The sequence below is a fragment of the Gorilla gorilla genome, chromosome 21 (genome assembly GCF_029281585.2).
Source record: "Gorilla gorilla gorilla isolate KB3781 chromosome 21, NHGRI_mGorGor1-v2.1_pri, whole genome shotgun sequence".
Taxonomy (NCBI): Eukaryota; Metazoa; Chordata; class Mammalia; order Primates; family Hominidae; genus Gorilla; species Gorilla gorilla.
The window spans coordinates 76,515,974-76,538,624 of record NC_073245.2 but is presented as its reverse complement, the minus strand read 5'-3'; the positions used below and the strand labels follow the sequence as shown (position 1 = coordinate 76,538,624).

The following is a 22,651-nucleotide window of genomic DNA, read 5'->3' as shown; positions in this document are numbered from 1 at the left end:
CCACGACCATCCCAGGGTCACATACCACGGCCAGCCCCGGGTCACCCACCACGACCATCCCAGGATCACCCACCACGACCATCCCAGGGTCACCCACCGCGGCCATCCCAGGGTCACCCACCGCGACCATCCCAGGGTCACCCACCGCGGCCATCCCAGGGTCACCCACCGCGGCCATCCCAGGGTCACCCACCGCGGCCAGCCCAGGGTCACCCACCGCGGCCATCCCAGGGTCACCCACCGCGGCCATCCCAGGGTCACCCACCGCGGCCAGCCCAGGGTCACCCACCGCGGCCAGCCCAGGGTCACCCACCGCGGCCAGCCCAGGGTCACCCACCATGACCATTCCAGGGTCACATACCATGGCCAGCCCCGGGTCACCCACCACGGCCAGCTCAGGGTCACCCACCACGGCCAGCTCAGGGTCACCCACCATGGCCAGCCCCGGGTCACCCACCACAGCCAGCTCAGGGTCACCCACCACGGCCAGCCCAGGGTCACATACCACGGCCAGCCCAGGGTCACCCACCACGGCCAGCCCAGGGTCACCCACCACAGCCAGCCCAGGCTCACCCACCACGGCCAGCCCAGGGTCACACATTACGGGTTAACAGAAGGCATGTTCCACCTCACCTAGATGACCCGGAGGGCCTCCCTATGGCCAAACTGTGTTCTATGGGGAAAAAGAAGCTACATCTAGGCAGGGCAGAGGCTGGGAAGGGGACACTCCAGAGCTCACCTCATCTGGCACAGCCATAGCTGACCCTGTCTGATACTCGGGCACCATTGCTCTCGGCAGGGCTCCCTCTGGGGTCTGAGGTCCACATGACCCACTTGCCGGTACTTTGCAGCCCTGACCTCCCAGAGGAGCCCATCCTAGCTGCGTCTGCCTCTGAGACACCCTCTAGGGTGTGGTGCTAATGACAGTCACAGATCACTCCTCGGATATAGACACTCAAGCAGAAAAATGCATTAAAATTGTGCATTCTCAAGCATGATTTCATTTATGAAGTGATTGTATCCACACCATAAGTAAAGGTTGATTGAGGCAAGGTAAGATGTCCTTAGGAAGCCCAGCATAAGTCTCTGCCCAACTGACCCCGGCTGCAGTAGCCTCCTTTAGTGGCCTTCCTGGCTTCTGCAGCTGTGCCCATACCAGCTGCCCATATCAGATCTAGTCTCTCCTCTGCCTTCTGCCAGGGCCCCTCACTCACAGTGAAAGCTGAGTCCTTGCCAGCTGGCAGCCAGATAAGCCCTGGCTTAGAACTTTCTACCTCATCTCCTTTTGCTCCCTCTCCCTGGCTCCAGCCCCTCAGCACCTCCAACCTTGTCCAGCGGGCCAGGCTGTTCCCAGCTCCAGCCACTTCGCTGAGGGCTTGTGCCCCAGACACCTCAGGCCAAGCTGCTACTTCCTTCTCAAAGAGGACTTCCTTGTCCTCTTCCCTGCTTCTGTTTTGCCCAGCACACGCACCACCATTCACCATACTAAGTAATTTACGTATTTATTTGTTTACAGGCTGTCCCACCTACTCTGCCCAAAATGCACTCTACAAGGATAAGGGGTAGTTGTCCTTTTTTTCCTCTGCTCTCTCTCCAAGGCTTGGTACATGGTGCAAATGCTTTTGTTGAATGAGTGAGTTAATTAATCTTATAGATGGAGGAAGGAAGGGAAAAGGGAGGGGAGGGGAAGAAAAAGAAGAGAAGGGGAGGAAGTTGGGGGAAGGGAAGGAGAAGGTGAGTGGGGAGGGGAGAGGAAGAAGGGGAGGAGAGGGGGTGGGGAGGGAGTGGGGGGGAGGCGGGGGGTGGGCAGAGGGAAGGGAGGGGAGGGGTAGGAGAGGGGAGGGGAAGAGGAGGGGAGGCGAAGGGGAGGGGAGAGGAGGCAAAAGGGAAGGGAGAAGGGAGGGGAAGGGGAGGGAGAGGGGAGGGGAAGGGGAGGGGAGGGGGAGGGAAGGGAAGAGGGGAGGGGGAGGGGAGAGAGGGAGGGAAGAGGGGAGGAGGGAAAGGGGAAGGAGAGGGGAGGGGAAGAGGAGGGGAGGGGAAGGGGAGGGGAGAGGAGGCAAAAGGGAAGGGAGAAGGGAGGGGAAGGGGAGGGAGAGGGGAGGGGAAGAGGAGGGGAGGGGAAGGGGAGGGGAGAGGAGGCAAAAGGGAAGGGAGAAGGGAGGGGAAGGGGAGGGAGAGGGGAGGGGAAGGGGAGGGGGAGGGGAGGGGAAGGGGAAGGGAGGGGAAAGAAGGAAAGGGGGAGGGATAGGGGAAGGGAGAGGGGAGGAAAGGGGAGAGGGGAGGGAAAGGGAAGGAGGAAGGGAGGGAGAAGAGGAAAGGAGGGAGAAGGGAGGGGAAGGAGGAGGGAAGAAGGGGAGGGGAGGGACAGGGGAGGGAATGAAGAGTCAGCATTGGCCCTAGGCCCAGACACAGGGTTTCTGATGGGACCAGGCACTCACTGTCACCATAGGACACAGACAGGAAGTGGGGGCTGGTGAAGCAAGGTCCTTCAGCTCTGGAGCAGGTGTTGGAGGGCAGGCAAGAGTTGGTGAATGCTGCCCAGGCCCACTGCCTGACAGAGAGGGGTTACCACCTCCCTTGCAAGGCAGGCAGGGGTCTCTGCCCAGAGTTCAAAGAAGAGGCATGAATGGGAGGGACAGGGCATAAGGTGCAGGAGACAAACTTTTCCTGAGAAGTTGTCAGCCTGTTAAGAGAACGTAAGTGTCAGACCCAGGGCTCTGCTCATGTGTGGCCTCTGTGTCCAGCATAACACCCAGCCAGGAAGGACTCCATCAGGATGTGGAAGGGTGGCTTATGAGGGGAGACGCATGGCGAAGACATAACCCACAGCATCACCTGGTACCAACAGACCCACTAGCCTCCCCCATCCACTACCCGTGTGGCCTGGCCTTTCCCTTGAGCAACTCTGGTCACACGGAGCCCTGGTCTGGCCCTCCCTCAGGAGCTTCAGCCCCAGGCCCCAGGCGAGGGTCCCTACTGACTGCACAGAGGGGCAGGACCTGCAGGCACAGTTACCTCCGGTGGGTGAGGAAACTCCCATTGGCGTGACCAGAGCCGTCACAGCCTGGGGTGGGGCAGGTCGGTCCTTCGTTCTTCAGGGACTTCCAGGAGAATGACGAGCCATTGAGGGACCCTTCCTTCTGCCTGCGGGCGGCCAGCGGGCAGCCGGATGCGCTCCTGTGAGAGGCGTATTTCCCGCTGATGTGACCGAGCCCCACACAGCCTGGAACTGGGCACCTGGGTACAGAGAGGCCGGGGTGAGTACAGGGGCGAAGGGTTGGGAGGAGAAGCCTGGAGACTCTCTCAAGCCAGACACAAGAGGAGCCCAACATCACACGTCAAAGGGCTTCTGAGTGAGGCAGGGAGGGCCGCTGAGGTCCTGGAGCCTCAGGGAAGAACTGGCCCTTCCGGGCTGAGTGTGAAGACCAGGGCCACGCTCCCTCTTCCGCCTTGGCCTCACAGCCCCTGCATGGCTGGGGTCTCCACAGCCACCTTCTTTCCGTGCCCTCCAGCAGCCGTGACCCTGGGCCTGGGGGCTGCTCTCAGGTTCCCTCCAAGCCTTGCTGCTGGAGTCACTTGTGTGTCACTCAGCAACGTGGAGCCCTGTTGTCAGCTGAGGCCACCCAGAGGCCACTCCCTGGGAGCTTGCATCAAGCATAGGCCTGGGGGCCTATGGATCACAAAAGAATGACAAGGTCCCCTAAGCAGGGGAGCTCAGGGACAGCAGAGGCCTGTCACCCCACAGCCTCCCAGACTGAGGCCAGTGCAATCAGGATAGATGTTGCAGCTTTGCCGCAACTGAGATCTATGTTCTAGAAGGAAGAACGCAGACCTCATGTTGGGGAGACTCGCTAGGATATCCCATAATCACTTGTGCCTGAGGCTGGCCTTAAATGGTGTTTTCCTTTCCTTCGTTCTGGGTGTTCCAGGAGAGGGATAGAGGCCCTTATGAAAATAACATAAATTCAGATTGGCAAATGCCTTGGGCACAGTGTGGGTCAGAGACAAACAGGCCAATGCAGAGGGCCCAGGCCCATGACCTCTCTGAGTGTCTGTCCCCACTGCCTCAGGGAAGGACCTGGACCAGGACTTGGGGAGCTGAGGGACCACGCCATCCAGGAACCCACGCCAAACCCAGGACAAGATCTTCAATCTGCAAGGCTCATTCTTATCTCTCCATAAATGCAACTCATCCAAATTACCGCTTGTCACACACTCCCTGTGTGCTGATTACCTGGCAACACAAGACCCCGAGAGGTCACCATGGCTCCATTTAGGAGGAGATTCATGGGCATACAGGGAAGTCACGGTCAGCGCAGGAAGCGCTCGGGAGGACGGTAGCAGGGGGCGGGGGCAGGGGCAGAGGCTCCTGCCGTAGGGGTGAGAGGCGGCTCAGGGCTGCGCTGCTCAGTGGAAGGTCAACAAGGCCTGGACAGGGAGGGCAGCATCCGGCTCCTTGTCCCCACACTCTGGCCTCGTCTCTGAAGCTGCCATTTCAGACCCTTCCCAGCCACCTCAGCCAGGACCCTGCTTTCTCTCTCTCCACAGGCCCCTCTCTTGGTTCTTTTCCCTTTGTTACTCATCCCACCCACCTGGCCCTCAGAAACTTATAGGACATTCCCTGAGCCAGTCCGAGGTCACCTCATCCCCGTCCAGAGCAGAGACACTGCCAGGGGCCCCTATGGGAGCTTTGGGAAGTTCACATTCAATGTCCAGCCCGCCTCTGATGGGGATGGCCCAGCCATGGGACCCTGGGGGACACCTGCACCAGGCACAGACTGGCTAGGAAGAGGCACTGGCCAAATGGGAGGTGGCTGGCTCTTCAGTTACTCTACACAGTCGAATCTGAGTTAGTAGTAGTAGTAGTAGTAGTAGTATTTTTGAGATGGAGTCTCGCTCTTGTTGCCCAGGCCAGAGTGCAGTGGCACAATCTTGGCTCACTGCAACCTCCGCCTCCCGGCTTCAAGCAATTCTCCTGCCTCAGCCTCCCGAGTAGCTGGGATTACAGGCGCCTGCCACCATGCCCAGCTTATTTTTGTATTTTTAGTAGAGATGAGGTTTCACCATGTTGGCCGGGCTGGTCTCGAACTCCTGACCTCAGGTGATCCACCCGCCTCAGCCTCCTAAAGTGCTGGGATTACAGGCATGAGCCACAGCGCCCGGCCCAAGTCTGAGTTATTTTCACTCCCTTTCTTGCAAAACACTACTCCCCTTCCTCAAGGGAAACTGTTTTTGTTCCCTTGAATCGCATATGTGGAGAGGATTTCAGATTTCAGGTATGTTCTCTTTCTCACAAAACCTGGTGTGGAGACTTTCAAGCCGTCAGGGACATCATGTTGAGAGGTGCTGGGGCGGGGGGGGCAGGCACTGAGCTGGTGAGGCCTCTGTGCTTCTTGGGTGAGCTAGTGTTTCCTATCGCGTGTTGGGGGGCAGAAGCCGTGTGTGCCAGTGACATGAGAAACATGGCCAGGACCAGGAGCCAGACATGCGTTTCATTTGCCGGGTGTCTGTGTGGCCAGGGGCAGCGTGGGCTCCCCTCCAGGGACAGTGGGCAGGGCAAGGGGAGCATTCACCTCTTGACTCCCATGCTGGAACCTCCGCAAGACTTTTATGACCAGTTATAAAGCTGTGGCAAAGGGATTTACCACCAAGCGCCTGATGTGACTCAATTTTAAATAGCGCAGGCAGGAGATGTCATAAAAAGGACTCTTGCTCCACCAGGCTCTCCAAATCACAGCTCATGCATGCTGACGAAATCCCATCCCTCAGCATGACCTGACGCATCCGTTCAAGTTTCTGCTTTGATATGCATCTGTTTAAAGATGCTAGGCAATTACAAGTGCAGTTAAAGTTTATGGCTGGGAAGGAACCCTGTAAAACGGAGGGTTCAGTAGTCAGGTTCCCTCTGCCATGGAGCCGCTAGGACCTTCCTCTATCCTGCAAATGCTGAAGTGTTTCTGAAAGTCACAGTCTCCACTCGGCTGCAGAACTCTTGTTTTTTTTTAAAGCTCAGTTGACAGCACATTAGAAAGGAAAACCATTTTTCCTGGTTAATTTGAAAAATGCTGATCTTGATTTTCATCATTTGCAAATGCAGCACGATTCACTTATAATATCCCTGCCAGCAGGGCCCTTGCCAAATCCATGAAGGTGGTGCACTTATATGACCACAGGCAAATTCCTGGATGCTCAGGGGCAAAATGCTTTTTATCCACCTCAGCATTTAGTGTGCGACCTTCGTAGTACTAACAACCAAAATTTCGCATTGTTAATTTAGCATTCATTACAGTTTTATTGTAAAAATTAAATAAATAAACAAGCCACAGCCTATTACGTCAAACAGCTGGTGGGGCCATCCCCGTCTGAAGGATGTGATGTTGGTCAAATAGGTTCCTCCAGTGTGGCCGAGCAGATGTTTGGGCACAGCTGGAGCAAACTACCAGGAGGAGCAACCCAATCTCAGGCCAAGTTGCCCCTCCCCGGGCGTGAGGTCTGGCTGCTCTTGGCCCAGCAGGTAACACAATGAGGGCAACCTGCTTCCTGTGGGCATAGTAGGGCCCTGTCCCGACCGAGCCGGCCCCTAACCCTGGGCAACAAGGTGTCCAGAGCCATCATTTCCACTCTGCTCACCTGCTGGGGAACCCACTGCCCATTTTGCCAGATGTCAGCTCTGAAAGTACCTCAGTCCTGGGCAAAATGGCCAGTGGGTCACCTGGTTTGAGTCTGTAGCAAAGCATTCCCCCCACCTAAAAGTGGGCAGTGCAGGGGACCCGTTCCCTATTGGGAGAATAAGCTTGCAAGGACACAAACCCCCACCAAGCAGGATAACACACAGAGTCAGGGTTCACCTATAAGCCCCACAAAGACACGTGAGCTCCCACCCTGCCCCAGTGAGAAGAGCAATAGAGGAGAATCTTTTCTCCTCAAGGACTTGGGTCACTTAAGGCCCAAGATGTCCTCGTTCCTTCACCCAACAGTGTCTGGTTCCCAGTTTAGATCCTCCTGGCTCTCTCAATCTACCAGCTCTCTGCATAGGTGTGTGGGTGGATGGACACATGGGATTCGGAGCTTCAACGTTGTTCTAACCACCTTCTCCTCCTTGACTCCTGCATCTCACCTTTCCTGCCAGACAAATTCTGCAGGTTGCAAGGCCCTGGGGCCCACTCCCAGGTGGCCCTAAGACATAGGTAGAAGGGTGCTCTGCCTCTCCCAGCCCCGTCAAATACTCCAGACCTGAGAAGCCCAGAAAATCTGGCACCCATGCCCTCCACGCGACATCCAGGGCTCATATCTTCACAGGTATCAACGTGTAGCGTATGAGAGCTTCCATAAAAATGAAAGAAACGAAAGTTGGCATTGATCAGTTAGGTGACCCGTTGTATTAATGAAAAGGGAATCTAGTAGGAGTTTTCTTACATTACAAAACACACGAAAATCTCAATTCCGCAATGCAATGAAAGAGCCAGCATGGCCCAACGTACTTCATCAGCTCGGGGTCCTCCTTGTCGTCCTTGGTGGGTGCCACCTTGACTCCACTTTTCTTTGCACGAGGGCAGCCGGACAAGCTGATTTCGAAAGAGGAAAAAAGGCCACCTTAGTGCTGGAACCGCAGCTTCTCACACCCGTTCATCTCACCCTCTCCCCTCAAGCTCTGTGACCCCAGGGTGGGGTGGGAGGGAGTGAGGGCAACCGATGGGTCAGTTATAAGAAGCAGAATCCACAGACACAGCCTTCACACGAGGCAGCAGGGTCGGGAAGGAGAAGCATTACCACGAGCCCCTAGCCCTGACCCCTTGTCTTTTTATCTTACTGCAGAGGACAACTTAATCAGGTTCTGGAAATGGCAACAATTCAGATTAAAGAGATGGAAATGGACTCTAGCAGTCAGCAACATCAGTGTCTTCTAATCTTCTTCTAAGGAGGAGACTCCCTGCCCACCCCTGGGGCCCAGGACCTGAGGGCGTGGCAGGCTCACCTCCGGTGTGAAGCGTAGTTCCCTGTGATGTGGCCAGAGCCGTCACAGCCGGGCGTGGGGCACCTGCAGAGGGAAGCAGAACTGGAACCGGAGCCCATGAAGGCGTTTAGCCCCGGCCCAGAGCCCTGGGACCCCCAGAGGAAAGCCTTCTGGGCTCAGCCCTTGAGGGCGCCCACCCACATTCCCTTGTCCACAGAGGAGCATCGCCGATGTTCATCCCGGCTGCCGACTGCCAGCAACAGGGGTCTGATGCGATCACCTCAGGGGTTCAGTGCTTTGCTCCCCCGTCTCCCCGAGGGAGACCAGGAAGTCTGAGAGGAGAGCAGCCAACTGCTGCTCCAGCATCGGTTTACACCCAGACACCAAACCCGGGCACTGGGACGGGCCTACAGGGTCCACTGCAGCCAAGGACACGAAGGGCCCCCAGCTTGGACTTCTGTAGGGCCCGGGCTGGACTAAAGACATTCAGAGCATATCTGAGCCATAACTTGAAGCACAGCCTAAGGCCAGTTCATCTTCTTGGACGGGCTGGGAGCTTTGCCCTCACAAAGGGTGGCCACCATGGGCTGGTAAATGAACAGAGGCCTTTTTGCACACCTGCTGCGGAGCAGATGGCGCTGGCCGTGCCAGGCCTGGCTGTTGTGTAGCATGACTGCAGAGTTCACACAGCCAGTGGCTTACAGCAGAGAGTAAGGAGGAGAAACACAAAAGTCCAGCTTTACACACCCAAAACTATTTGACGAATGTATCACATAAGGTGGTACAAAATTCCACTGTAATATTACAAGCACGGATGTTATTTTCTTCCGAATGTCCACTGAGGAAAAAATATGTGAGTTCCTGCTGATGTTAGAGAGTGGGAGGAGGTGACCTGATTCTGTGGGTAGATCCATCCCCCGTCAGGCCTGCTCTCTGTGCCTCACCCCTTCTGACCCCTGACTCCCTGCAGGAGCCAGGCAAGAGTTCAGTGCTTGTGTCCAGATCACCTGCTGCTCAAAGGCACTTTTCAGTGGTGCTCAGACCCCAGGGAGGACGTCTCACTTTCCGTGCTACTGGCCCTTCCTCACCGGAGTCTTCCACCAGCACATGTGACATCCGGCCACTGGGACAGGACATCTCCTCGCTTGGAGGAAGATGAAGCCGGGCACAGCCTGGCACCCAAAGGGCTATGGCGGCACAGCAGGGCTGGCCCCACCTCTTGCAACCTTCTCTTCGGCCCCTAGGAGTTTTCTTGGGGTGCCCTCCTGGGGAGCCTCACATTCCTTCATCCTTGCCCTGTGGGCCACACATTGGATACCTTGCTGGCCAGCCAAGAGAACTGAAGATGGCCTGCCTCTCCTTCCTGGGTTGGCAGCTGTTCAAGTGGCCACTTGGGGCTCCAGCGCCTTGTCTCAGTGGCAGCAAAGCATCAGGTAGAGCTCAGGTTCAGTGCGGTGGGCAAGTGGCCACTCAGGTGGCCGGAGTGACAGACCCACAGCAGCTCCAGGCCTCGACGGGGATAAGCACAGCATTGGGCTGTGAGTGGCATCAACAGCAGAGGAGATACTCCCCGATGGCATCTGTGAGTGACTCTCAGGTGGGGGTATAACTCCCAAGGGGCCGGCAGTACCTACCACACAGGGGGGGCCATCCTGCAGTCCTCACTAAGGCCCGATTCAATGGCTTTTCTCAAGAGTTGTGTCCCAGAGAGGAAAGTACTCACATAGTCAGAGGAGCAGGTGTCCCCTCTGCATGCCCCTTATGGCCCTGTGGACCCCCAGGGTCAGCTGCAGGAATCTGGAGCCACATCCACCCCTCCCACCACCTGCTTCTGAGTGCCCCATCTGGGCAGAAGGGAACACCGTGTCTGAGGGGCACCCTCTACCTTGGCAATACACACCAGGTCTCACCTCTCTAAGCCCCATCCCTGTGCTGTGGACAGGCGTTCTTCACCCTGCACAAAGCCTGTCATGCCCTGGCAGGTGTGTGTGGTTGCAGCTCAACTCCCAACACAAGATGAGCTGAGTGGCCCGAGGCAGCCATGTCCTCGCAGCCCTTGACCACATCAGACATGTGGGAGGGAAGAGTGAACACCCTTGGGATTCACTTAAAACACAGAACACACATCATCTGACTGTCGCTGCAGCCAGGTGTGGACAGGGAGGTCATGAAAGGAACCTCGTTTGTCCCAAGGCCACCGTCACCCATGGCTGCCACGAGGCTGATCAGGAGGGGCCAGTGCCCGATGCCGCCTCACACAGGAGGTGGCAGAGAGCAAGGAGGTTGGTACACCAGGACACGTGGCGGGGTAAGACCACCACCGTCCCAAGCTCATGCAGTGGTCGGAGGGAGGAAAGGAAGTGGCCTCCCATGAAAAGGCCCCTGGGGGAGAGTGGAGTTTCTGAAGGAGCCTGGAGGCCTTGGCTGCCTGCCCAAACCCTGCTGATGCTGATGAGCGGTTCACTTTCACACAGGGGAGGCTATTGGTCGTTATTTCTAAAGAAGTTTGGCGTTAAGGTTCGTCACAGGCTCTTAGTCTTAAAAAAGCACTAACTCTCCCAGACGGCCATGTCTCCAGGCCCGAACTGTGCCAAGCTCCTTTCATCCGCCCAAGCATCCACTTCACAGGACAGAAAGGACATGGTGACATTTGGGGCCACTGAGTGCCTGCAGCCACATTTCTCCTCTTAAATTATTCAGGCCCAAATGGGAAAAACCATGGAAACTAATCACGGAAAAGAAAGCAGAATTGGAAAAGGAAAAAGGAATGCAAGAAAGATGGGAAGAGAAGAAGGAAAGAGGGAGAGAGGACAGTCCCAGAAGCTACAGGACTGAGTGTTTCCTGGGTTTCTAGGACTAGACAAAGTGGGCGGCAGAATGAATGAATAAGTCAATGTGTGCAGCTGCTGTGGTGATCTCAGCCTCAGAAAATGCTTATGTTGAAGCTATTAACTTCCAGGAAGGAAACTGGGATGCTGCACCCCACCCTGTGGGAACTGAAGGCCTCATGACACACTCCTCCTGGCTGCTGGGGCCAGACCAGCCTCCAGAGGGGAACAGAGACAAGGCTGCTGGTGGGGGCTCTGGGAGACCTGGAGCTTTCTGTCCAGCTCTGAGCCAGCCAAGGTCCCTAGAAGCCTTCAGCAAGTTCATTTCCTCATCTTAGAGGCACCAGTGCCCAGGATCCTGTCTGGCCCCAGAATGGAATGAGCCAGGGTGTGTTGACCTGGATTCAGGGCCCCCAACACAGAGGCCTATGGGAGGGAGGGACACCCCTGGAGAGGGGTGACCTGAGGAGACAAGAACGGGACCCCCTTCCTCCAAGGCCTCAGCTCGGCCCCGGTGCCCAGGAGGAGCTCCCCATGGCTCAGGGTCACACAGGCTGAGGAGTCACAGCACAACTGGAGGCATGAAAACCAAAGGCAATAACAGTCCCTGACTCCAGCCCCAGGAGGACACTGACCCCTGGAAACCTCTGGGTGCTTGCGCCTGGTTGTGCAGGACTGTCCAGCAAGCCATAGCTGGTGCCTGCAGGGCCTGCCCTGCCCATGTGTTAGGTAGGGGCAGGGAGGTACAGAAGCAGAAACGGGTGAGCCCAGCAAAGAGAAGGCATGAGCATGGGGGGAGGGCATCAGGGCCAAGGCAGAAGCAGCTGGAGCGTGACAGGAGAGGGGAGGGGAAGGAGCTTTCTCTTCATTATCAACGTTCAGTTCATTTAGCAAGAGCCGCACAGCCTGTGGCCTGCCGAGCCACGGCAGGGCTTACGTTCCCTGGTCGGTTCTGGGCTTTTCCCACATCTCTAGGGCAGTGAGAAAGCAGGCCCAGACAGCCCTGTCGGGGGTCTTCAGGAGAGGCTGGAGGGTGGGGGATGGGGCAAGAGCAGCACAGGAGCCTGCAGCGGCCCCTAGCCCCCCAGCGGAGAGGCAAACAGCAGAGCTCAGAGCAGGTGCACACAGGCAGAGCAGCCCCAGCCAAGCAGAATCGGCCCCTCCACGGCCCTGCCCCTCTGCCCATCTCAGGAGAGCTGGGGCCAGCTGAGGCTTGGCACCTTGGAGAAGGCTGATTTTGGCAGGAGCCTCATGGAAGGAGAGCAAAGCGAGGGTGCCGCCCAAGAGACAGGAGGTCAGGGAGCGCAAACATACTTGAGGTCAGCAGAGTGGGCAGCCATGAGGTTTCTGAGGCTCTTGTCAGCAAGAGGGCAACCAGAGAGGCTGAAAGAGAAGAGATGGGATACTGGGGTAAGCCAAAGAGGGGAAGCAGAGGAGGAGGAGAGGAGGAAGACCCACCACGAAGCACCCAGGCCAGATGGACCCGAGCAGGAGACAAACCTGCGGTGGGAGGCGTAGTTCCCGGTGATGTGGCCGCTGCCGTCACAGCCAGGGGTGGGACAGCTGGACAAAGGAAAAAGAGGGTCAGACCGGAGAGTGGTGTGTACCTGCCCCCCAGGCTGAGCCTGCTCTGCGAGGGAGACTGGTGCCCACTCCTGGCTCACCCGCGAGCCAAGCGGTGGCCCCTCCTCCCCTCAGTCCTTGGAGGGGACAGCCGGTGCCTCTCAGGCCGGAAGTTTCTCCCACACAACTTAACTCAAGAAGAAAAAGTGACCAAATTAAAGTTGAGCTTAAAGTTAGGATGCCTCTGACGCACATGTGCTGTGTGTGCACGTGTATGTGCCCACGAATATTTAGGCAGAGGAGCTCTTTCCCTTCTCCAGGCCCTGAAGCAAGGCCTTCCCTGGATCCAGCCACTCCCAGGAGGGAAAGCCACAAGTGTGAGGGTACAAGAGGGGTTCAGGGGTTCAGGAGAAGAGGGACCCCAGAAATGTACTGTGAGCACATGTGAGAGCTGGATCACCTGTGGAGCAGGTGCCAGGCACAGCCTCTCACAGTCCCCTAGGACAGGTGGCTGGCAATGAAGGCTGACCAGAAGGTCACTGACATCTGATTCATATCCATCAGCAACTCTGTTCCAACCCCGTGCGGACCAGCTCAGACACGCAGCCTCTGGGCCAGCCAGGCTGACAGAGTTGAGGGTGGTGAGTCCTAAGGCAGTACATTCCAGGCCTTGGCCATGGAGCCCAGGGCAGAACGTGCCCAGCTGCGGCCTCAGGGAGAGGGCCAGGCCTCTGGGTGCCCCGAGGGCTTCCTGCAGAGCTCTCTGAGGAGCTCTCCTCCACTCTGCCCCTGCCCTGCTCTGTCCTGCTTGGTGAGCTTGGCCAGGGGATTTCTTTGTTCTTAATCACTTTTAGAAGATTGCAGTAAAGCCCAGCACAACACGAAGGTGTTGGGAAACCTCTGAATACCCTGGCTCCTGTCACAGGCTGCCTGGCTCGAGGTGATCAGGACAGGTCGGGGAAAGCCTGAGCAGACCCGGTCATCATGGGTTGGGACCAGGGCCTGTTCCTCCCCAGGCCACGGAGGGTCTCCTAGGAGCTGTGCCAGCCAAACAGGGACTTACGTGAGCAGCTCCTTCTTTATGTCCTTGGAGAGAAACTTCAGCTTAAAGTTGGTCAGGGTGACTTCCCCCGGATACTTCCGCTCCTCAAAATTCTCTTCCGACACTTCCTGGTCATCTGCTTCAGAAGAAGCAAAAGAATGGGCTGCTGGCTCTGACTGCAAAAAACCAGCAGGGAGATGTTTTAACCGGCTGGCGGGGAGGCCTGGGCGCCCAACCCAGTGGGCGAGGGAGAGGGACCCTTCAGGACAGTGTCCACAGAAGCATCTCCCGGAGTCTCCTATCTTCTGGATAAGGGAGGAAGACTTAACTCCCCCCAGCAAAACACAGAAGACAACACCCCTGAGGGGCTGGATCCCTCCCCTGCTTCAGCCAGAGGTCCTGCGTTGCCCTAGAAATGAGGTCTGGTGCTGCCCAGTGTGGCAGGCTCCTGACACCCTCCCTGGCCTCCCTCCGCCACGTCACTCCGCAGCGTAAACATCAGGATACAGTTCCCTTCAGAGCCAGGGATGGCACTCAATAGACAGTAGGCACTAAATAAGTGTTACCGAAATGCCATGAAGATGAGATGGCACAACGAGGGTAATAACATACAAATTACGACAATCGCAGTAACCTCGAAACCACCTGGCCCGACACGCCCACCAGTGCGATGCCTTGACCACAGCAGGTACTTGATAAAGGCTTCGAACTGGATGCTGGGTATGGAGGCTCAGAGCTGTGGACACAGATAAGCAGGGCGTAGTCCCTCCCACGGAGGGGCCAGGGGTCCAGGAAGGGTCAGAAGGCCAACATTCTGCAGGATGCTGTAACCAGAGCTCAAAATCCAGTCCTGACAGGCACTCGCATGTGTCCCAGGCAAGTGGCTCAGGCTCTTGGGGCCCAGGTGCCACTCTGTCCAACTTGAGATAACAGCAGCCCCTCAAAGGTTTTTGGGGGTCAAATGAGGAAATGCCCGTGAAGCCCCACGGCCCAGCATAATAACAGTCTTCGGATAATTGGACCTTGTTGTGGGTTCCCAGGCTGTCTATGAAATGGGGTGACGTGAGGGTGGTGTGAGGGCCGGCAAGGAAGTCTGCTCCCACTGAGGCCGGATTATGCAGGGGGCCTGATCCACCCCCACCCTTCATAGGGGCCTAGCCCCACCCCCCTCATTCGTCCTTGAGGGTCTGGCCCTGCTCCTTCCACAGGGACCCCTTCCACCTCCTGCGGGGCTTTAGGGGAGGGGAAGGAGAGGGAGAGGGGCCTGCTAGTCTCACACACGCCGCTGCTGCCGCCTGACCCTGGGCTGCCCTCACAGCTGGACTTTGCTCTTCAGGACACACACCTCCTTGGGAAAAAGCCCAGAACCGGCTGTGGCCTCGGAGGATTCTTCTTTCACATGTTTTAAGGAACTAAAAAGGGAAGGATCCCCTGCTTCCCAGACCACAGTTCCAGCACCCATGCCAGGTTGGTCCTGGTCTTGGGGACGTAGCACTGCCCACCATGGGCGATCCTAAGCCCAGGTCCTAAGCTCTCTCACTGGCTCTGCCCCTACCTGGACAGCAGGTTAGCTCTGCAGGGTGGTGGGAGGCTCAAAACCCAAGAAACCTGAGCTTTTCCCCAATCATCTCCTGGGATCTGAACGATGCCTTTCTCCTCCCCATGCCTCCACAGTGCCCACGTCGGTACTGGCCACCATGCTCCACAGGGGTGAGAAGACCATCTCCTTCTTGACAGACAAGGGCACAGCATGGCCCTGCTGCTGAAAATCCCACCCAGAGGGTGAGCCCCTGAGTCCCAGCTGCTCAGAAGATGAAGGACCCTTCACAAAAAGGGATGGCTCCCCGAGGCTCTTCCAGAAGCCTGTGAGGAGAAGCTTCCTTGAAAAGCCAATATCACAACAGCCTCAGGCAGGGCAAGCTGGCTGCAGCCGCCTGACTGCTTGCCCAGGCGCCTGCACCCACCTCCTCAGGTTCCTCCTCTCTCAGGCGGCTAGGCTTGGTGTAGTCCAGGGGCCGGTCCCACTCGTCCTGGCGTGAGGCCTGGCTGGACTGGGGAGAGGTCATGGTGCTGCTGGGGGCGCTGGTGCTGCTGTGGCGCTGGGAGGCGTCGGGAGACTTCACACCGGGGCTGCTGCTGCAGCTGCTGCTGCTGGGGAAAGCATTTTCTCGTTTGCGGTGTTTGTGCATGCTCAAGTCCAGGGTTCCATTTTCGTCTACCTCAATATCCACAGACTGCAACTGCAAAGGTGAAATCTGTTAGCGATTCCAGCCCCTTCCCGTGTGTGCCTTCTGGTCCATTTGAATCAAACGTACAGAGTCCAGAACACTGGTTCCCATAGAAGGAAGCAGGACAACAGGGACAGACAGGCAGTGAGAGGGAAAAATCCAACTGCCATTTCCTGATTTCCCATGAAGGGGGCCCTACAATTCCTCTTGCCTCCCAACAGCACAAAAACCAGTCCCTCAGGACATGTCATAAACACGGGTAAGACTAGGTCCTCTGAGCAAGGAGAGTGTGTCAGCAACCACAAGACTGCGGGAAACACGTGTGAATAGGGCACGTGCACCGCCCTGGAGTCCGAAGGAAACACATGGGCATGTGTGTGCACCACCCTCAGGCTCAGAGGGAGACACGCGGGTGCATGGTGTGCACACAACCTAACACGTGGGAACTTGTGTTCGCAGCCCTTGGTCCCCCTTCACTCAGCACACCAGGTTCTCTTGGTGGACCCATCCAAGCTCTGCGGTCCTTGGGGCCATGGCCAGGAGGGAGAAAAAGTTAAGAATGAGAATTGCCAGCTAGGCACAAGCCATTCCTAGGGACATTTTGTGCAGAGAGCAGGTGGGCCTGACTGCAAATTCCACCAACTCACCTCTCCCAAGAAAGGCTCTGGGGCAGATGTACTAACCTTGCTGGGGAGGTCCTGTGGCTTCGTGCTGAGGTTCTCAGGCATCTCCCAGCAGCGCGTGGAGAGGTTCAGGATGGCAGTGGCAGCCATGTGTGCAGCCTCGGCATCGTGCGAGTAGTCAAAGCCTGCAGAAGAGGATGAAGTGCTCCTCACATAACTACTGGAGGGGCTGTGCCTGGGGGAAGAGGCCTTTGGGAAAGGTTTGGCTGCAAAAAGGGAACAACACCAGGCTGATATACAACTTGAAAAGAGGCAGCAATGCAGACAAGTCAGTGGGGAGGGGGCACTTTGGGAGGGATGGGAGGGCCCAGGGCACAGCTATATCGAAGTGGGCCAGGGGCTTGGCCACCCATCCCAGTCCCAAGTCCTCACACGCCTCACTCCCACCCACCCTCCTCTAGGGGACTGAGGAGACAATCTTGTTCCTGGCTCAGTGAAAATTTGGGCAAAAGGAGTAAAAGCCTCCAAGACATTCCAGCAGCCCTGATATTTCAAACAAAAATAACTTGTCTATCAGAAACTGAAGCGTTCTGTGAATAGGACGAGTGTTTGCCATATCGCCCAAATAGGAAAATTTTGTCCCAAGATCTCAAAAGGGTGTGCCCATATTTAGGCTGACTTGGTGTCCCCGGTAACCATCACTGCCTTAAAAAAGTAACATTATTGCTCAAATGAACATGAGAAATGAAGGCACGGAATGTTATCTTTTCTAGCAATTGTACTGTAGCTGCAAAATCACTCTCATGCACGATGTTCTCAGCAATCACGATGTCACCAGTATATCCAGAAAGGTCTAGATATATTGGAAAGCTTATCGTGCGGTCCCCCTCTCCACTGGCACCATTGCATTCCCTCATCCACGTAGGCATGTGTGCCTGGAGGCAGGAAGTCCTCCATCCTAAAGAGCAGGTTCTGTCAAAGTTAGGAAGAGAGGCTCACACCCCACTGGCAGCCGCACTAATCAGTACTTTTATTATTCTCATGTAGGAAACTCGTCACGTCATGTTTGGGGCTGACAACATCTGCCACGCGACGCCACTCCTAATCTCATGTGTACACTGAATGCTTTTCCATTTCGCATGCACTTCCAGGGCTAATGGGCTTATTCCACAAATTAGGGCGGTAAGTGACAAGACAAGACAGAAAGGATTGTTCTTAAAGATTTGTAGGAATGATTTTTGTCAGTACAATTACCCAGAAAATTTGTTACTAATGTCACAGATAACACATTGTATCCAGTAAGATGGTCCCCACCAGGAGAGCAATGGCTTCCCGCCAGGGCACTGGGCCCAGCCCCGCAGTCGTCTGGCCCCACCCAGCCCACAGTCTGACCCTCCCCAGAGGCAGTGCTGGGAAATGGACAGCCGGCTGCACTGGGATTAAACAGGTAGCACGAGGACAGTGGGGAGAGTGGCGTCTCCCAGTGTGAACCATGCTGGTGGGGTTTCTCTGAAGTCTTTGGACACACACGCCCGTAACGGATCTGGGTTTTGTTTCACAAATAACTAGGAGACACATAAATGTTAATGGTGAACATGAAGGTGGCAGCAGGAGTGAGATGCAGGCCCCAAGAATGCCACCACAGTGCCCACTGGGACAGCTGAGACCTCCAGCCTGCATCGTGGTCCTCCCATGAGGGTGGAGTTTCCCTCCCTAGTAGCTCCTCGAGAGGGTCCCTCCTCCACTGCCCCTTGAATCCTGCCCCTCCCAGGAGCAACACAGAAGAGAAACAAGAACAATTCTCCCCAACTTACATTGAAAGGCTTTAGGTGAGGTTTCGCTGGTCTGAATCTTTGGGGCAAGCATGCGTTTGCCAAAAACCTGAGCATCGAAACTTGCGTAGTCAAAGGTGACCTTGGAGAACTTCTCCAGCTCCTTGGCCAAGTTGGCCCTGGGTGTGGCGGGGGCCATGTTGGGCCGGTAGCTCCCATATGGAGGGACCTCGAGCTGCTTCACGAAGCACATGGGCCTGGGGTGCAGTACAGGGATGCACAGCCAGTGAGATGGGACCTGGGGATCCCGTGCCACCCTCCCCAACCCCAATCTGCAGCCCAGGCAGGGGCCTCACAGCGTCTGGTGAGGAAGGAGACTCAGGAAGACACTACCCCTGCATATTCCACCACTAAAGCTGGGCAGAGTTCCACCTCCCAGGGTCAAGGGCTCCCAGAGCAGGCCCGTGAAGAATGGCCTGCAGGGAGGAAGCAATAGGACCCTCAAATAATCAATGGCCTGTCCTGCTGACAGCATCAGCTAGAGGAGGGCCTAAGATTTTCCCCAGAACTTAGGAGAGCAGGTTTCAAACAGCTCAGCTACAACTGGAGTGAGTATCAGGCAGGGCCAAAGAGTAGCATAGCCCAGGATAATAGCAAGACACTCCAGGGCAGCATAACCTAGAACTCCCCAGCAAGGAGGAAGCTGAGGAATCTACAGGAGACGCTAGTTGTATCAGGTGCATTTCTGAGGAGTGGCCTCAGGGCCAGGCCTGACCCTTCTTCATTCAGCCAGGGACTCAGCCCTCAGCTGCCCTCTTCTTAAAGCTGTGTTGAGGTGGACCCTCAAGGAACTGTTGGAAGGGTTAGCAACAGCCACGAAAAAGCTACTGCAAGCATTCAGTTCACTGCCACTAATGCTCTTGGAATACTTCAGGATTTTACATGCACAAAAGATGGCACGAAGAAACTGGCATAGAAGGCACAGGGGCAGGAAGACTGGTGGTAGACGCTGGTGACCACACAGGCACAGAGGAGCTTCTGAACCTGGTAGCTCAGAGAAGAGGAGATCCTGGCAAGCAGCCATGGCTTTCTTTGTTCCTGTCTGGACTAAGCAATGACTTCAGTCTGGAAAGTGTACAATCAGTGGAATTAAGAAGGAGCTGACAATGACAGCCTCCAAGGTGCTGGGTGCTACGAGAACTTAAGTGTGGACTAAGAACAGAGCCCAGCACAGAGGACCGCCAGGCCAGCCCTGCAACCACGGCCAGCTCTGATGGGCCTGGAAGAACTGAACACTACCAGGACGTGGGTGTTTTCTCCTTCTCCAGGAAGCGTGGGAGCCCCAGGATGGACCCTGGCCCCAGTGGCAGATAGAAAAATTGCAAGAATGAGGCCACGAGGGAAAAACTAACTTTAAACTTAACATTGGGTCAGGTATGGTGGCTTATGTCTATAATCCAAGCAGTTTTGGAGGCCAAGGCAGGTCTGTTGAAGCCAGGAGTAAGAAACCAGCTTGGGCAACCTAGTGTGACCCTCTCCACAAAAAAAAACGCAAAAAAAATAGGCAGGCATGATGGCACATCTGTATTCCTAGGTACTCGGGAGGCTGAGGTGGGAGGATCACTTGAGACCAGGAGTTTGAGGTTATAGTGAGTTACGATTGAAACCACTGCACTCCAGCCTGAGCAACAGAGTGACACTCTGTCACTAAAAATAATAACAATAATAATAAGCTTAACATTGGTACCACCGTTGATGGCTTCCTTGACCAAGGCTTCAGTCAGAATCTGTACACTTATTGTCCACGATGCCAACGAAGCTTTGCAAAGCCTGTCCTCACACCCCAAAGTTCGACAGCCAGAAATGTGGGCTAGATAGAATCAAAAGGGCCTAATGGGAGGCCTCCTCCACCCTAGCCACAATCTCTCTAGCGTTCAGTGAGTATTCACCGTGGGCTGAGGGCGGCAGAGTGTCACTTGAGCCTCATGAGCGACTTAGTTTGTTGTCCTACTTTTATAAGTGAACAAACTGAGGTCATAGTCCCAGGGAGTGCAGTCTCCAAAGTTGGAGCCTGTTTGACACCCCTGCCTGGCCTCACACGGGGGCCAAATCTGCGGTTTGACATTTTATCGGTGATTTAGATCAAAGAGGGAAAGGATTGAATTAGCAACTGACAGGAAGCTGGAGGGAACAGCAAATAAGACAGAGGAAAAAAGCAGCTTCAAACCATTGTGAGAGCCAGCTGGTGAAAAGCAGCCTGCTGGGACCTGCAGGGCTGAAGGTGCCCGTGTGTGGGATGGCAAGCATGCCCACAGAGCAGGAAGGCAAGTCTCTGTGTTCTGCCCAGAGATCCCACGTGTGGGAATTACACCTTCAGAAGAATGCTCTGGAGCAGACCAGGGAAGGGCCTGGGTATGACACAGCCAAGGTGAGCAGCGAAGATCATCTGGCTGGGACTTTGCCAATTATGTGCCAGGAAGGGCCGGGGTCAGATGGGCCCCGAAAGGAGGTGGACCGTGGAAGGGGCTATGCAGTCATTCACACTCACCCCAGCCGGGGTCTCCTACACTCTTGTCTGGTGAGACAGATATGGAACAGGGGTCTGAGAGCTGGGGAGGAGGAGCCGTGTGTGAGTTCTAGTTCCTCACGGGAGTGGGGAGCAGGGTGTCTGCAGGTGAAGACAGGAGCAGTGGAAGTGTCCTCTTCGACAGTGGGTACCATGGTCCAAGGACTCAGCTCCATAGAGGAGAGACTTTGAAGCCAGGCAGGATGGGCAGGGTGGCCTTGGGCAACTCTCTGAGCCTCTGGCCTTATTTGTGGCACTTACTTCTTAGAGCCACATGGAAGGAGGGGACACTAATGGGACACATTCTGAAAGATCCTTATTGATGAGAGCCAAATCTACACGTGCACACACACATGGACTTGCACGCACATGTAAACATACTCGCACATATGCAAACACAAACAGGCGTGTGAACATGCACACACACGCTCCCACGTGTTCACACACACCTACTGTGATCTCAGAACCTCAGGGGCCACAAAGCACTCTGGGGAGCAAAGCCTGCACCCACCCTCTTCCTTGACTTGGGGTCTATCCCTGGGGTCGGGGAGGGACAGGCAGGACGGCCAAGGATTAGTGGCTCATGGTGCTTCCTGGACGTCCATGGTCCTTGGCTGGTGCAGTCTGCTCTTTCCAGACAGGACCAGCATCTCCACAAATGAATCCCCAAGGGGCCTCAAGTGGTCACATCAGACGACTCCGAGGAGGCAGAGCCCCATGTCGGAGGCAGAGGCAACTGTGCAGGAGTTTGCGCTTTGGCTGAGGCACTGGCGAATCTGGCAGACATGAGACTCTGTCCTGTGTGGCTCCAAAACTGCCCCGCAGTTCTGCTCCTGGGGGGCCCGGGGCATGTGCACACTCACATGCACGTACACTCACACACATGCACTCACACACATGCACATACAGCCTGCGGGAGACTGAGAAGCCCCCTGCAGGCATTTGGGAGGCAGCCTCTTCAGTTCTGTGGCTCATCTCACTCACCTGAGGATCCGATCGGAATTGGAGCTACTCTTGGAAGGATCTCCTGTCTGCGGCTGCTGCTTCTCATGGGATTTGGCTAATTTTTCGGCGGCAGCAATGGGACACCCAGACAAACTAGAGGAAGGAAGAGGAGGGGTTTCTGAGCCTTCCCCTCCACGCCTGTCCTGTCCTGGGTGTCTGTGTGTGTGGGTGTCTCACGGCAAGGTCATTCAGATGTGAGAACTCCAGGTGAACTCCAGAAAAGCCCAGAGCCAGGAATAACCCTGTCATTCTGCAGGACAGGGGTTTTCTCTCTGGCTCTGTTCTTGAGCCCTCACAGTACAAGCTGCCCAGTCAGTTTCTGTTTTGGAACATTCTATGCCAAGGACACACAAAGATGAAATATATCCTAAAGGCCTTGAAAGCTCTGGGCAAAGATGCCTCCTCTGCATGGGTCTGGGAGACAGGCTTGCCCTCACCCCCTTCCTCTCCCTTCCCAGCTTGCAGGGCTGGATTCTGCAGCCCTCTCTGGTGCTTGTTCTGTTAGCTGCTCTGGGGCAGCCCAGGGCCCCACTTGGACCACAGCCTGGGCACTGACCCTGGATGACGCAGGCCCAGGAAAGTACTCAGTCTAAGACACAGAGGCAGCAGCTTCATCTGTCAGAATAAAGTTAACTGTGAGCTCCAGCGCCAGTCCCTCAGCCAGCCCGGGGAGGTGACGTAATGGGGAATTGGCCTCTTTTCAAACGAAGTGACCTCAAAAGCTCTGGCAGTCCTTTCAGCTGAGCATATGCCTGCTGGGGGAAAGCATATCCCACCGAGGCCACGGCCACCCATGGCACTTAGGGTAAGGCTGGGGGAGTAGTCCCCCCTCGCCACAGAAGACCAGTCAACAACTACACCTCGAGGGTGGTCGGGAAGCTTCACTTCCACCTGGGCCTCAGAACCCCCACAAAGCAGCCCAGAGCACAGTCCTGGCCTGCCAAGGTTACTGTTCATGTCTGCCCTTCCCACTCAGGAGCAAGAGCCAGTGTGCAGAGGTTTTCTGAATGTGGGTAGGACACAAAGTATTCACCTGGCTCTCACATGGTCATTGTACCTCTCTTCACAGA

At 56.0% G+C, this 22,651-nt stretch overlaps 1 protein-coding gene across 8 annotated transcripts in view; it reads right to left on the bottom strand.

The window, feature by feature from the left end:
• MYT1 (myelin transcription factor 1) overlaps positions 1 to 22,651 on the bottom strand; it is a 133,963-nt gene that overhangs the window by 5,762 nt on the left and 105,550 nt on the right. For 4 of the 8 annotated variants that reach the window (XM_055372752.2, XM_031007830.3, XM_055372753.2 and 1 more), the window contains 10 exons: positions 21,561 to 21,674; positions 18,053 to 18,267; positions 16,299 to 16,504; positions 15,352 to 15,621; positions 13,409 to 13,563; positions 12,283 to 12,345; positions 12,097 to 12,165; positions 7,976 to 8,038; positions 7,482 to 7,565; positions 3,016 to 3,237 (listed from right to left, as the gene is read on the bottom strand). In XM_055372752.2, coding sequence (XP_055228727.2) covers positions 3,016 to 3,237; positions 7,482 to 7,565; positions 7,976 to 8,038; positions 12,097 to 12,165; positions 12,283 to 12,345; positions 13,409 to 13,563; positions 15,352 to 15,621; positions 16,299 to 16,504; positions 18,053 to 18,267; positions 21,561 to 21,674 — 1,461 coding nt within the window. The remainder of the gene's footprint in view (positions 1 to 3,015; positions 3,238 to 7,481; positions 7,566 to 7,975; positions 8,039 to 12,096; positions 12,166 to 12,282; positions 12,346 to 13,408; positions 13,564 to 15,351; positions 15,622 to 16,298; positions 16,505 to 18,052; positions 18,268 to 21,560; positions 21,675 to 22,651) is intronic. The other 4 variants (XM_031007832.3, XM_055372756.2, XM_055372754.2 and 1 more) reach the window with 3 other exon arrangements.